The sequence below is a fragment of the Mustela nivalis genome, assembly GCF_964662115.1.
Source record: "Mustela nivalis genome assembly, chromosome: 6".
NCBI classification, from domain to species: domain Eukaryota; kingdom Metazoa; phylum Chordata; class Mammalia; order Carnivora; family Mustelidae; genus Mustela; species Mustela nivalis.
In genome coordinates this window covers 37,147,330-37,159,447 of record NC_139025.1, presented here as the reverse complement: position 1 = coordinate 37,159,447, position 12,118 = coordinate 37,147,330, and the positions used below count along the sequence as shown (strand labels likewise).

The 12,118-nt window shown below is 38.5% G+C and overlaps 1 protein-coding gene across 5 annotated transcripts in view; it reads right to left on the bottom strand.

Annotated features, from left to right (window-relative positions):
- Positions 1 to 12,118, bottom strand: part of PPP2R5E (protein phosphatase 2 regulatory subunit B'epsilon) — a 136,803-nt gene that overhangs the window by 24,819 nt on the left and 99,866 nt on the right. For all 5 annotated transcript variants that reach the window (XM_082734169.1, XM_082734167.1, XM_082734168.1 and 2 more), the window contains 2 exons: positions 9,895 to 9,996; positions 2,372 to 2,464 (listed from right to left, as the gene is read on the bottom strand). In XM_082734169.1, coding sequence (XP_082590295.1) covers positions 2,372 to 2,464; positions 9,895 to 9,996 — 195 coding nt within the window. The remainder of the gene's footprint in view (positions 1 to 2,371; positions 2,465 to 9,894; positions 9,997 to 12,118) is intronic.

Genomic DNA, 12,118 nt, shown 5'->3' with positions numbered 1-12,118 from the left:
AAGAATAGCTAATGGGACTTGCCCTTTAAGAGACCCACACAAGGGAATGTAGAACCCAACTCTAAGCTGTGGGGGACCGGCCAGGCTCAGGGCGCTATGTTCATACATAGACATCACTTGTAAAGACAAATGGACACATGCTGAAGACTTCCAAAACAGACAAATGAGATAGGGCTGACAGAAGTAAAGACGCAGTCTAGAACAGAGAATGCAAACTGACAGCTGCTAAGCTAGATCCAGAAGGCAGATGGGTTTAGTTCACCAGAACATTTCACATAAAAATCTGGATATGTTTCTCTTGGGCAGGGTGAGCGGCGGGGGGGGGGGGGGGGGGAGGTGTCTAACTGAAAGAAGAGGGGCAGCCAAAGCTCATAGAAACCTTTCTACCTCCTATTGTCCGACACCTGGTCACCAACTTGTTAGAAATGAGGCTACAAGCATTTGAGCTGCTACTCTACTCCTGTTCCTAGGAAAAAGCCAAGAGGTAAACATAAGTGCTGTGTTCTAAGACCTGAAACGTTATGTCCAAGCTAGTGAACACTAAAGGACTACTCTGGGAAAATAAGGCCAAAGGGTACAAAGTATAGGGAGGTTCAACATAAAGAACTTTCTAATAAAAAACAGAACAATCTGCCCAGATATGTGGTCTTTCCGCACTAAAAAAGAGTAAATGGGAGTCACCCCTTCTCAGGGTCTCAAAGGAGACTAACTCACTGGGTGAAGAACTAGAACAGACAACCCAGAACACCCCTTTTCAAGTCTGGGTTTCTCTGATGTTTTAAGCTTATAAGCTTTATTATCACCAGTAACCATCAACCACGAAGAACACAGTGAGCTGGGCTGGGCCTAGCATGCTTTTCACGTGAAAAAAAGCACTGGCTTCATCCTGAGATCCTAGTTCTTACTGTTTCCATGTAAACTAAACACAGCCTTCACTATCTGATCTTCCTGGGTATTTTAATTTACCATAAATATAAAGGAACTTTAATATTTCATTAGTGTTGAGAAGTGAGGGCTAGTCCTACCTTGAAGTCATTCCAAGTTACAGTGAGGGGAATCACAAGGAGGCATCATTGACACAATGGACAGAAAACCAGAACAGGAAATGTGCTTGAGAAAACTTGAAGAAGTTTCTAGACATCAGTTTATTCATCTACAAAATGGGCCTGAAATTTAGCTGTGTCTGTTTCAGATTATGGTATGAATGAAAATAATGCATATAAAGATGCTCTGACAATTACGAAGTGCTTTATAAATGCAAGGACTTTCCAGTACAAAACACAGACCTGTTAACGTGTTGCTTTTTTTGTCTGAAATGCATTTTGCCTTCTTGGTATAAAAATCTGGATCAGCTGACCTATTCACCCAATGTTCTATGTAACCACCTATTTACCTACCTCTCTTTATCCAAAGCCTCTTTGCTAAAAACCCCACTTTTCCAAAGCCTCTCAACCGAACACATCCCAAATTCTAAATTTATTAATTGAATTAAGGAAGGGAAATGAGGTCATCACAAATGTTATCAATCTTTATCCAGGTAAGACATAGAAGACTAACTTCTGGCCAAAGTAATATTTGAACTTTGAAGTTCTGCTTACTGGCTCACTAGGAGATAAATATTTATTCTTATCAACATGAGGTGTTCATTAATCATTTAAAAAGGAGCTACAATACCCCATACACCAGTTGGCTCAAGTACCAATTTTTAGAGATGAATGTCAACAACAGGACCAAGAAGGTGTTACCTAAAAATTCAATGTCATGAACATTCCCAAGTTCCAGGTAAAAAGGAAGATGTGGTCTATTGTTATAAAATATAAAATGGCAAATCAAGAAGAATATGCACCCCAAGAAGCTCCAAACAGATGAGTGAGAGTTAATCACTTTAGAGGAATTTTAAGGTATTAAGCAGTGCTATTTCCTAGCTGTGAAAGCTCATTAGTATCTGACTTTACTTAATGAAGGTTATTTATGCTCTTGACTGTGCTTATTCAGTTTTAACAGATCTATGCAATAGTTCCTTAAGAATCCTTATGCAAATAGGAGTTTTCAGGCTACAGAAAGATTCACACAAACTAGAGGTCTTATATATGAAATTCCTTTATAATTAAATTTTAAGAAACTGCAGAGATTTAGGCATTATCATTCCTTGTTGTTTAAAACAAAATTAATTTCCTTCAATAAACTAACAATAAATTGAAGAAGTACCTATTACTTTTAACAGGCAATAATGGAACTAACTTATGTATACAGTATTTGTTTAAAAGTTGATAGAACCATTGCGGAAAGATTTTAAACAACGAAGAGAAAAGGTAAAGTGTTACAACTGAATAATCAATACAAAGCATAAAACTTTCTCTGTTTTGCTTACCTGTAATACAAATTTCTGATCTATGTATTTTTTGGCAATGCTGGGTTGGAATTCTTGGCTTTCCAAAAATCGTATGAAAAATTCATATACAAGCTGCAACAAACAGATTATAGTTAATTTCAAATTATAATTCACTGAGCGTAGTATCAAAAAACCATAAAAAGCCTGTAACACTGAAGCTGACAGGGCTTAGAAAATTGAGTTTTAATATCAGTTATAAGCTATGCTAGCCCTTCTTTTTTTTTTTTTTTTTAAGATTTTTATTTATCTATTTGACAGACAGATTACAAGCAGGCAGAGGAGATAGGCAGAGAGAGAGAGGAGGAAGCAGGCTCCCCATCGAGCAGAGAGCCCGATGTGGGGCTCGATCCCAGAACCCCGGGAGCATGACCCGAGCTGAAGGCAGAGGCTTTAACCCAGAGCCACCCGGGCGCCCCTATGCTAGCCCTTCTTGTGGCTCATAGTTGCTATTATGTTTTTTAACTTTTTTAATTAAAAATCTGAAAATACAGCCAAACAAAGCAAATAAAAATCCCCCACTGCCTCACCATTTATGATAACCACTGTTAACAATTTAATGTATGAACCTCCTGATTTTTTCTATATTTCTGCAACATATCAATGAACTATAAATATATTTTTATATAGTTTTCAAGTTACTTTTACCATCTAAACATACAATTGATGTCAATAATATCTAAGCTATCGGGGCGTCTGGGTGGCTCAGTGGGTTAAAGCCTCTGTCTTCGGCTCAGGTCATGATCCCAGGCTCCTGGGATCAAGCCCCACATCAGGCTCTCTGCTCAGCAGGGAGCCTGCCTCCCCCACCCTCTCTCTCTGCCTGCCTCTCTGCCTACTTGTGATCTCTGTCTGTCAAATAAATAAAATCTTTAAAAAATAATAATAATAATATCTAAGCTATCATTCTTAGTAGCTACAAGTAGGCCATTATACATAATTTATAATGAATAATTCCATTATTCATAATCAATTTAACCAATCTCCTATGTTTGGACATCTAAAGAGTTTCTGATTTACTTCTACGTCAAATTATGCCACAATGTGTATTATGTAATAATATACATCATGATGCATTTGCTCAATTATTTCACAAGGAAATATTTCTACAAGTGAATTGTTAGGGCAAAACATATCCAAACATTTTAGGATTTTCAACACCCACTGCTAAATCTCCTTTCAGAAGATGTATGGCAATTTATACTCCTCTACCCAATACATGATAGTTTATCAGAATACTCTCATCTGCAAGAAATAAAAATATCCTCATCTGTAGAGTCAATCTCAAATAATCGTTTTGGTAAACAGTAGAAGATCACTGTTTATGCTCTTTGCAAAATAAATCTATGTTAAAGTATACATTAGATCCTGGTGGAGTATAGAACAGTATATAAAAAACAGAACTTTTTTTTTTAAGGTAATTGATTAATCTTTTTTTTTAATTAACATATAATGTATTACTAGCCCCAGGGGTACAGGTCTACCAATCGCCAGGTTTACACTTCACAGCACTCACCATAGCACATACCCTCCCCAATGTCCATAACCCAACCACCCTCTCCCTCCCTGCAGCCACAACCCTCAGTTTGTTTTGTGAGATTAAGAGTCTCTTATGGTTTGTCTCCCTCCTGATCCCATCTTGTTAAAAACGGAACTTTTAACAAGAGACAGGCAGGCAATGGAAGTATAGCTCTGCCCCTTACTAACTGTGTAACCCTAGGCAAGCTCATTTCTCTAAGACTGTTTCTTCACCTGAATAACAGGGGATGACAATCCCTAAGATTAAATGTGATAATATATATAAAGCGCTATGCACAGTGACTAACACACAACACCATTATCACTTTTGCCTAAAACAGCGTTCTCAAACTTTTCAGTCTTGTTCCTTTACATTTAAAAATTGTTGAAGATTCCAAACCTTTTGTATATATAACATATATATATATGAAAATACACATTTATATATGTAAAGTCAGAAACACAACCTAAGAAAATTAAAAATACATACTTACTATTTCATTTTAAGGCAATAAAATATATTACATATTAACATATGTTTTTGTGGGAAATAACTTTATTTTCCAAAAAGAATTACTAAGAAGCATTATTTTTCTTATTTTTGAAAAATCTCTTAAATTGAGTATTAGAAAACAGATTATTGTCTGCTTCCATATTCAATCCATTACAATATACTGTTTTGGTGGAAGTATACAAAGAAATCAAGCCTCATGCAGAACTAACAGTATGAAAAAGGATGAGTATTTTCATAGTCTTTTCACATAATTGTGAAAATTCTTCCTTGATACTACACCAAAACTTGAGTTTCTTAAACAGAAGTTGCAATGCAGCATTTGAAGCCAAAATCAATTAATTTTTCATACTCTGTAACACTCAATTCCAATTGTCTGTCTTACACTTCAAAAGGATTTTTATCCATGCATGGTTTCCTAACATCATTCACTGGCCAACTGGAAAATACTGGTTCACCGAGTTACACAGATTTTTCAAATGCTGACAAGTTTTATTATATGGTATCCAAATTCCTATTCCTTAAAATCTCCAATTTTATCAAAAAGTCTAAGCTTTTTTTTTTTTTTAAAGATTTTATTTATTTATTTGAGAGAGAGACAGTGAGAGAGAACATGAGAGGCGAGAAGGTCAGAGGGAGAAGCAGACTCCCCATGGAGCTGGGAGCCCGATGCGGGACTCGATCCTGGAACTCCGGGACCGTGACCTGAGCCGAAGGCAGTTGCTCAACCAACTAAGCTACCCAGGCGCCCAAAAAGTCTAAGCTTTTATAAACAATAAAGTTCAAGGTGACGGCAGAAAAAGTTTTCCAAAATTATAATTCTAAATTTTGCTTGAATGCTCTAATTTTATCAGTTGTTTTGTCTATTTTCAAGAAAACATCCACCAAATACCCAGGACAGAACTACAGTTTGCCAGACATTCCTTCCAGTAAAAATACTTCATGAAAAACCAGCTAGTTTAGCTGGTAGCTCAATCAATCACATAAATGCTTTAGCACAAGACAAATTGATATACTTCAGTATGTAGTCACTGGGCTTTGGGCATACTTCCATTTCCCTCTTTGTCACAAAGAGTATTTTTAAAATTGTGTACTCATAGGTCAAGATTTAATATTTAATTTCATAATTCTTATTGCTTTTCCAAGAACATTTTTAAATGAAATTGCCTTTTTTTTTTTTTAATTGTCAGCCCACGGCAGTAAAGAATATGATTACAAAACCAATTTGCCACAACCATCTTGATTTGTGCTAAGGCAGCAGCAATTTCAACTACCAATGCTTTTACAACTATCCGTTCCAACGTCAACACAGTGAAAACAGCAAATAGCACAGTAATATTATGAAACTAAGTTTCGACTTTGCAGGCCTGAAAATCAGGGCTTGGGCTCCCCCAAGGGTCTGCTGTTACCACTAACCTAAAGGCATCATACAGTGACCTTACAAGACTTCAGACTCTAACTTAACACTTTAGTTAGGTATTCACATTAGGATTTTACTTTAAAGTAAAAAAAAAAAAAAAAATTGTTTTTCTCTTTGAAACTCTGAATTTGAAAAACTTCTTGCCCAATGATCTGAACATTGTCAAGCTGTATTTCTACACATAATAATGACTGAGCCCCCAACACCCTCTAGAAGAATAGTTCTTTCTTCAATACACTAATTTTTCAACTCTTTCTTTTATAAATAGAATGTCAGCCTTATTCAAACAACCCATAAAAGGGGTTTAATTCACACAAAGTGGAACGATTCTCATCTTGCAGGCCTGACTTGTGGGCTGGCAGGGCTTTCTAGCGGGACTGGCAAAGTGCTCCCCTCTGGTCCCTTGAAAGCAGATATAGTTTAAAACAGTTTGGTGGAAACACTTTAGACACATTTATTAATAAGCATAAATCTTCTCTACACTTATGAGACAGATTTTTACCTCAGAATCAAAAATCTCCCTTGAATTTCTAAAGGGAAAGAAAGACTAAGGACTGAGAGAATAATTTCACTTTTCAAAATCACATACGTGACTGCTCCAAGGAACATGAGTTAAAAAGACTTTTTAGCATTTCTGTTTTGCAGTCTCAAGTGTAAAGCACTCAAAACAATCCCCTGATTGTAAATGGAAGTCCTGCAAAATCACATTCTACTGGAATTACAGACACGAATACAAAAAACACACACACAAAAAGCCATAGTAACTACGGACTACCAGTTTAAAAGATACCAAGACAGATAAGAGAAAAGATGAAATAATACACATACAGTAGAACCTTCAGTATATTTAAACTAAAAATCTGTGGATTTAAAATTTGTCTATTTTTCTTCAAGTTTATTTATTTGAGAGAGAGAGAGAGCAAGCGAGTAAGGGGAGGGGCAGAGGGAGAGAGAGAGAATCTCCAGCAGATTCCCTCTGAGCACGGAGGCCAAGACACAGGGCTCAGGGCTTCTCATGACCTGAGCCAAAATCAAGAGTCAGACACTTAACAGTGGGCCACTAAACTTTCTGCTATTTTTAAATATCTCCAAAGATCCATTATTTGTTAGGTGCAGTTTCATATGGGCCATAAATTTAAATCAGACCAGAAGCGTGCAAAACAGTCAACTGGCCAGGCTCATTGCCCCCGTCGCCCAATAACCACGACTCAATGCAATTTTCTTATTGCGTACTATTATCAGGTATCTGGTAATAAACACTGTGCTTCCTTATAAAAATGTGATCCAGAAGAAGCAGCTCCTGCTAATGCTAGAGTTAATAAAAAGTGGAATGGTCAGAGAAAGTGCTATTTTTTGGTCAGAAAAATATTGCTGGATCAATTAAAAAGTAAAATGTTAAATTTAGTAATAACTCACTATCACATGAATGACCTATCATGAACAGATAAGGAGATTTCTTGAATGCTCAGTGAGTGTTCTTATCAGTATTAAACCACCTACCAGTGAAAATGGAAAGGTGACCGATTTGTAGAGTTAGAAGACATAAGAGAAACGCAGGAATCTTGAGTACAAAGACCTCCAGAAAGGAACAGCTGAAGACAACAGTGTGCCTACTGACTTGACCTTTATTACAAATGAAGGTTAATTTGTGAATTTTAAAAAGTAGGTTTCCTTTGGGGCACCTGGGTGGCTCACTGGGTTAAAACCTCTACCCTCGGCTCAGGTTGTGATCCCAGCGTCCTGGGATGGAGCCCCGCATCGGGCTCTCTGCTGGGGAGCCTGCTTCCTCCTCTCCGTCTGCCTGCCTCTCTGCCTACTTGTGATCTCTGTCAAATAAATAAATAAAATCTTCTTTGAAAAAAAAAAAATAGGTTTCCTTTACCTGATCCAGTCTAACTCATATTTTCCCCTAAGCTAAAGCAGGGATCAGAGGCTTATAGGCTTGAACAGGGTGTCAACACAGATGAAGCCAGCCCGTTTTGGAATACACTTTGTGACTTTACATCATAAGGGTAAAGGTCTCATCCTCGCTCCTCATTGTCGCTTTGGTTTTACAGTTTCAGGTGAATTAACAGTTAATGCTCCTGTAGGAATGACACAATGTAAGCTAGAGATTTTTGGTGACAGAATTTAGTGTCATAGCTTTAGAAATTAATTTGGTCTGTATTTTATAGAGTCATTAAGCTTAGGAAGGATTAACTGAAATACTCAGTTCAACATTACTGTGTTTTAGGGGAAATTTATATCTCTGGTGATCATGATTTAGAGCATTCAAAAAGCTCTTGCAGGGGCGCCTGGGTGGCTCAGTGGTTGGGCCGCTGCCTTCGGCTCTGTTCATGATCTCGGGGTCCTGGGATCGAGCCCTGCGTCGGACTCTCTGCTTGGCGGGGAGCCTGCTTCCTCCTCTCTCTCTGCCTGCCTCTCTGCCTGCTTGTGATCTCTCTCTGTCAAATAAATAAATAAAATCTAAAAAAAAAAAAAAAAAAGCTCTTGCAAATGACGAGAGTAGTCTACTGTCTCTGGGATGTAGAGAAGAGAAGTTGAAGCTTTGTAGACAGCTTTCTTCCTGTCCTTTCCAACCATGAGATGTGGGACTTTCCTGAAGAGATTATCTTACTTGTTTTGGTTTTTAAATTTCTTCCAGACTACACTGCACTTTAGGAACTCGTGCCAAATATTAGGAATAAGACATGACAAGAGGTCCACCTATTCAAAAGAATGATTTTTTTTTATTTTAATTTTTGTCAATCTGGGATACACCATGAAAAGCACAAATAATTTTCTAAATTTCTTAGATTGCAGATAGTATGTCTGACACCTTAAAAAAAAAAAAAAAAAATCAAGCAGCTAAAATAGGAAATCAGCCACAGCATTTTAACTTATTTACTCAGTCTTGGCATTGGCAGCAGGAATACATATGTATAACACACCCGAGTAAGAGCTGAGGAAATGGAGGCCCAGAAAGCTCTCTCCATAACTAGGGGAAACGGCATACATGTATATCCGTAGCAACCTTGAGCTGCCAAAGCAGGACAGGGAAAGTTGCAAACTGATGTAAAAAATTCTGAAGTGGGGAAGAAAGAAACTTTTAAGACACCCTTCTAGGCCTCGCCTCCTGCAGTTTTCTGCTCTTCTCAAAGTCAACAAGTAGCCAAGAGCACACTTCAAAGATACAATGGCTTCTGCCTCTGGCTGAAAGTGTACAAGGTTTTAGCCCCTCTCTACCACGCCTTCCCTCCTGGCTGGTAGTCTTTTAGCCCCTCTCTACCACGCCTTCCCTCCTGGCTGGTAGTCATCCAGCCTCTGAGGACATTTTAACTCAATGGAAAGATAGCACATTTCCTTGTTCTATTCCTTTGGAAATGTTGGCCTGCAGCGCAAGCCACCAGGAAGGGAAGACGGAAAATGACTGGTACGGGTAAGTAAATACAGTCCAGATGGGCCTGGTGCTGGCACAGGAGATACAGGGATGGCCATCCCTTGACCTGTCCTGGTACATGCGTATTGACTGGAAAACATGGCTTTCCCAATGCAAGAGAACAAAACTGTCCTTCACATAAGCCTTCTATCAGTTGTTGCTGTGCCTTACAACACTGAAATAACTACTGCAATTTGTTTTTGCCCTTGCAGGCTACAGAAGCACATCTGTGGCTATCAGGAAGACAGGCGTTCAATCCCCAGGGAACCTGCTGATGAAAATGAGATATAAACTCTATGACCTAATCACATCCAACTAGTATTAATGTGAATATAGTTCAGTTCCTGTTGGCAGCTCCAGCAGGCAGGATCACACAGAAGCTCTCATCAAAGGGCAAGAACTGCTGGCTTGACCCACAACCTGGGAGGAACCACACTAAAGCATTATACCACAACTTATTATTTTATTCTGTTGGCATCCTAATTACTGAGAGAGAGAGGAACACAGCATTCTCCAGCTTTCCATTAATGTACTCTAATTTGATTTCTGGGTGAATAAAGGCCTTCAAGAAATTCCCATGCTAATTAGCTAATGAGTTAATGGAGCTTTCTTTTATAACAAATGGTAGTTCAAAGTACCTGTAAGTGTGGCCACGATGCCTCAAGGGTAGGTTCGTCTTCTTCTGGATCAAATTCATTGCTGTCACTAGGAGGGAGAGTTCTGAATATATTGCAAGATACCTAAAAATAAACAAGCAGCAGAGTTAAATAAAAGCACCTCCAGGTTTGCAGCCAGCCAAAAGGAACCCCGACGACAAATGACAGCAACACCACCAAACTGGAACGGGGACCTCTTTCTACAGTCCTCATGGCCTGGACCACCTCTAGACAAAGCCGGAGAGCAGCAGAGCTGCACCTCCTGCCCCCTTGAACAATACTCCTTGTCCTTATATGGCCATCCCCACCCCAGGCCCCTGTGACTTTAGACCTCCCATTAAAGCCTGCTCTTGGTTACTTACTGGTCAAGTGTGCTTCTAATTAACCAATTTACATGAAGATATAAATAACCCCTAATGGGCTTTGTGTATTTCCCTTTTCAGGTTTATTCACAATTTGCAAATTTACAGGTTGAACTAATGGTAAAATGTCAGACATTTACAGAAAGCAAATCAGAAAAGATTATTTCCGAACCTAACACCCTTGAAATCATACCTCATCTGTTCTCAGTGGGTTTACAAAAACCAGGGTGCCTGACAGGCTCGGTCACAAAAGCATGCAACCCTTCATCTGGGGGTTGAGAGTTCAAGCCACATACTGGGTACAGAGATTACTTAAAAATAAACTTAAAAAAAAAAATAGTAATGATGCCCAGGATAAGATGTATCTGTGATACAAATCTCTATAAGCTAATTAGTTATTTCTATTGGCAATTTCCAGATTAAATGCTGGTTGCTCAAAGAATGGCTCGGAGTTGATTTAACCACTGAAACTGGGCGATGAAGAGATGAGGACTTATTATTCTATGCTACTATTTCTGCATATATTCCAAGATTTCTGCAGAAAATGCTTATTTTGAAAATGTGGTTGCTACTATTCTCAGGGTTCCTTCTCAATTTCTATTCTGTTTCTCGTCCTACTTAGTCATCTATCCTCTCCCAATGACCCAAATACGTCCTCAGATACGAAGAATAAAACAGGAGGGGAGGGGTAGCAAAGAATAAAACAGGAGGGGTAGCAGGGGGGTAAATGTATAGAAAGCAAGAAGGGAAAAGAAAGGAGACTGAACCAGAAGCCTTTGCTGGACTTTCTACATAACGCAGAAAATACAAAGTATGATATGCTGCTCTGAAAGAGGAAAGCAGAAAGGCTTCTGGGGTACCACATAATCTGTATGTTTATCCATTTAACTAATATTCATTAAATGCTCATTATATTCATACACTATTCCATACACTGGGAAAATAACAGTGAACAAAGCAGAAAAAAGTGTGTATTCTCCAGGAGCTAATATTTTAGTTAAATTCACAAATACCTTAGTTTTCTTACTATAGAAACTGAGCCCAGATATGTAAGCTATGGGAAGGAGAAATTTGATTTTACGTGTCATAGGAAGCCATCAGTTGATCTTAAACAGAACTGTGACAGGATTTTATTTTTCCTTTAAAAAAAAAATCATTCTGGTAGCTCTCTCTGTATTGAACAGACAGGGAAGAGACAAGTTAGAAACCTATGGAGGTGGCAAGCAACGATGATGCCTTGGACTGGAATGATGCAGAGGAGACAGAAGTAGACTGATTCTAAATCTACTCTGGAAGTAACATCTGCTGCTGGCCTGGATACGTGGGATAAAGAAAAGGAAAGAATCAAGGATGAATCACAGATGTAGGCCATTTACCCAAGATGGAGATGGGTGGGAAAAGGAAAGCGTTCTTTGTTTACTAGTTTGGGGTAGCCCGGGGAGAATCCAGAGATCTAGTAAGGAATGTGTTAAAGAAGCAATATCCAGGAGGTCATCAGACATGTAAATCTGGACATTAGAGCTGTACATGTCAGGACTAGAGATATAAGGACTCCTTGGCGTATAGATGATTTTAAAGCCATGAGCCCAATGGATCACCTTGGAAAGGAGTAAATAGGAAGAAAGGAAAGAACCCACAGGTATCCAACATTTAGAAATCAAAGAGTAAAAGAACAACCAAACAACACAAATGAAAAGGAATAGAAGGTAGGAGAAGAAAAGAACTAGAGTTTGGGGTCTCAGAAGCTAAGAGGGAAGAGTATATTAAGAACAACAAAGAGGTCAATAGCAGTAAATGCTACTGTGTGGTTGACTAAGATGTGCACAGAGCAGTATCTATTGGAT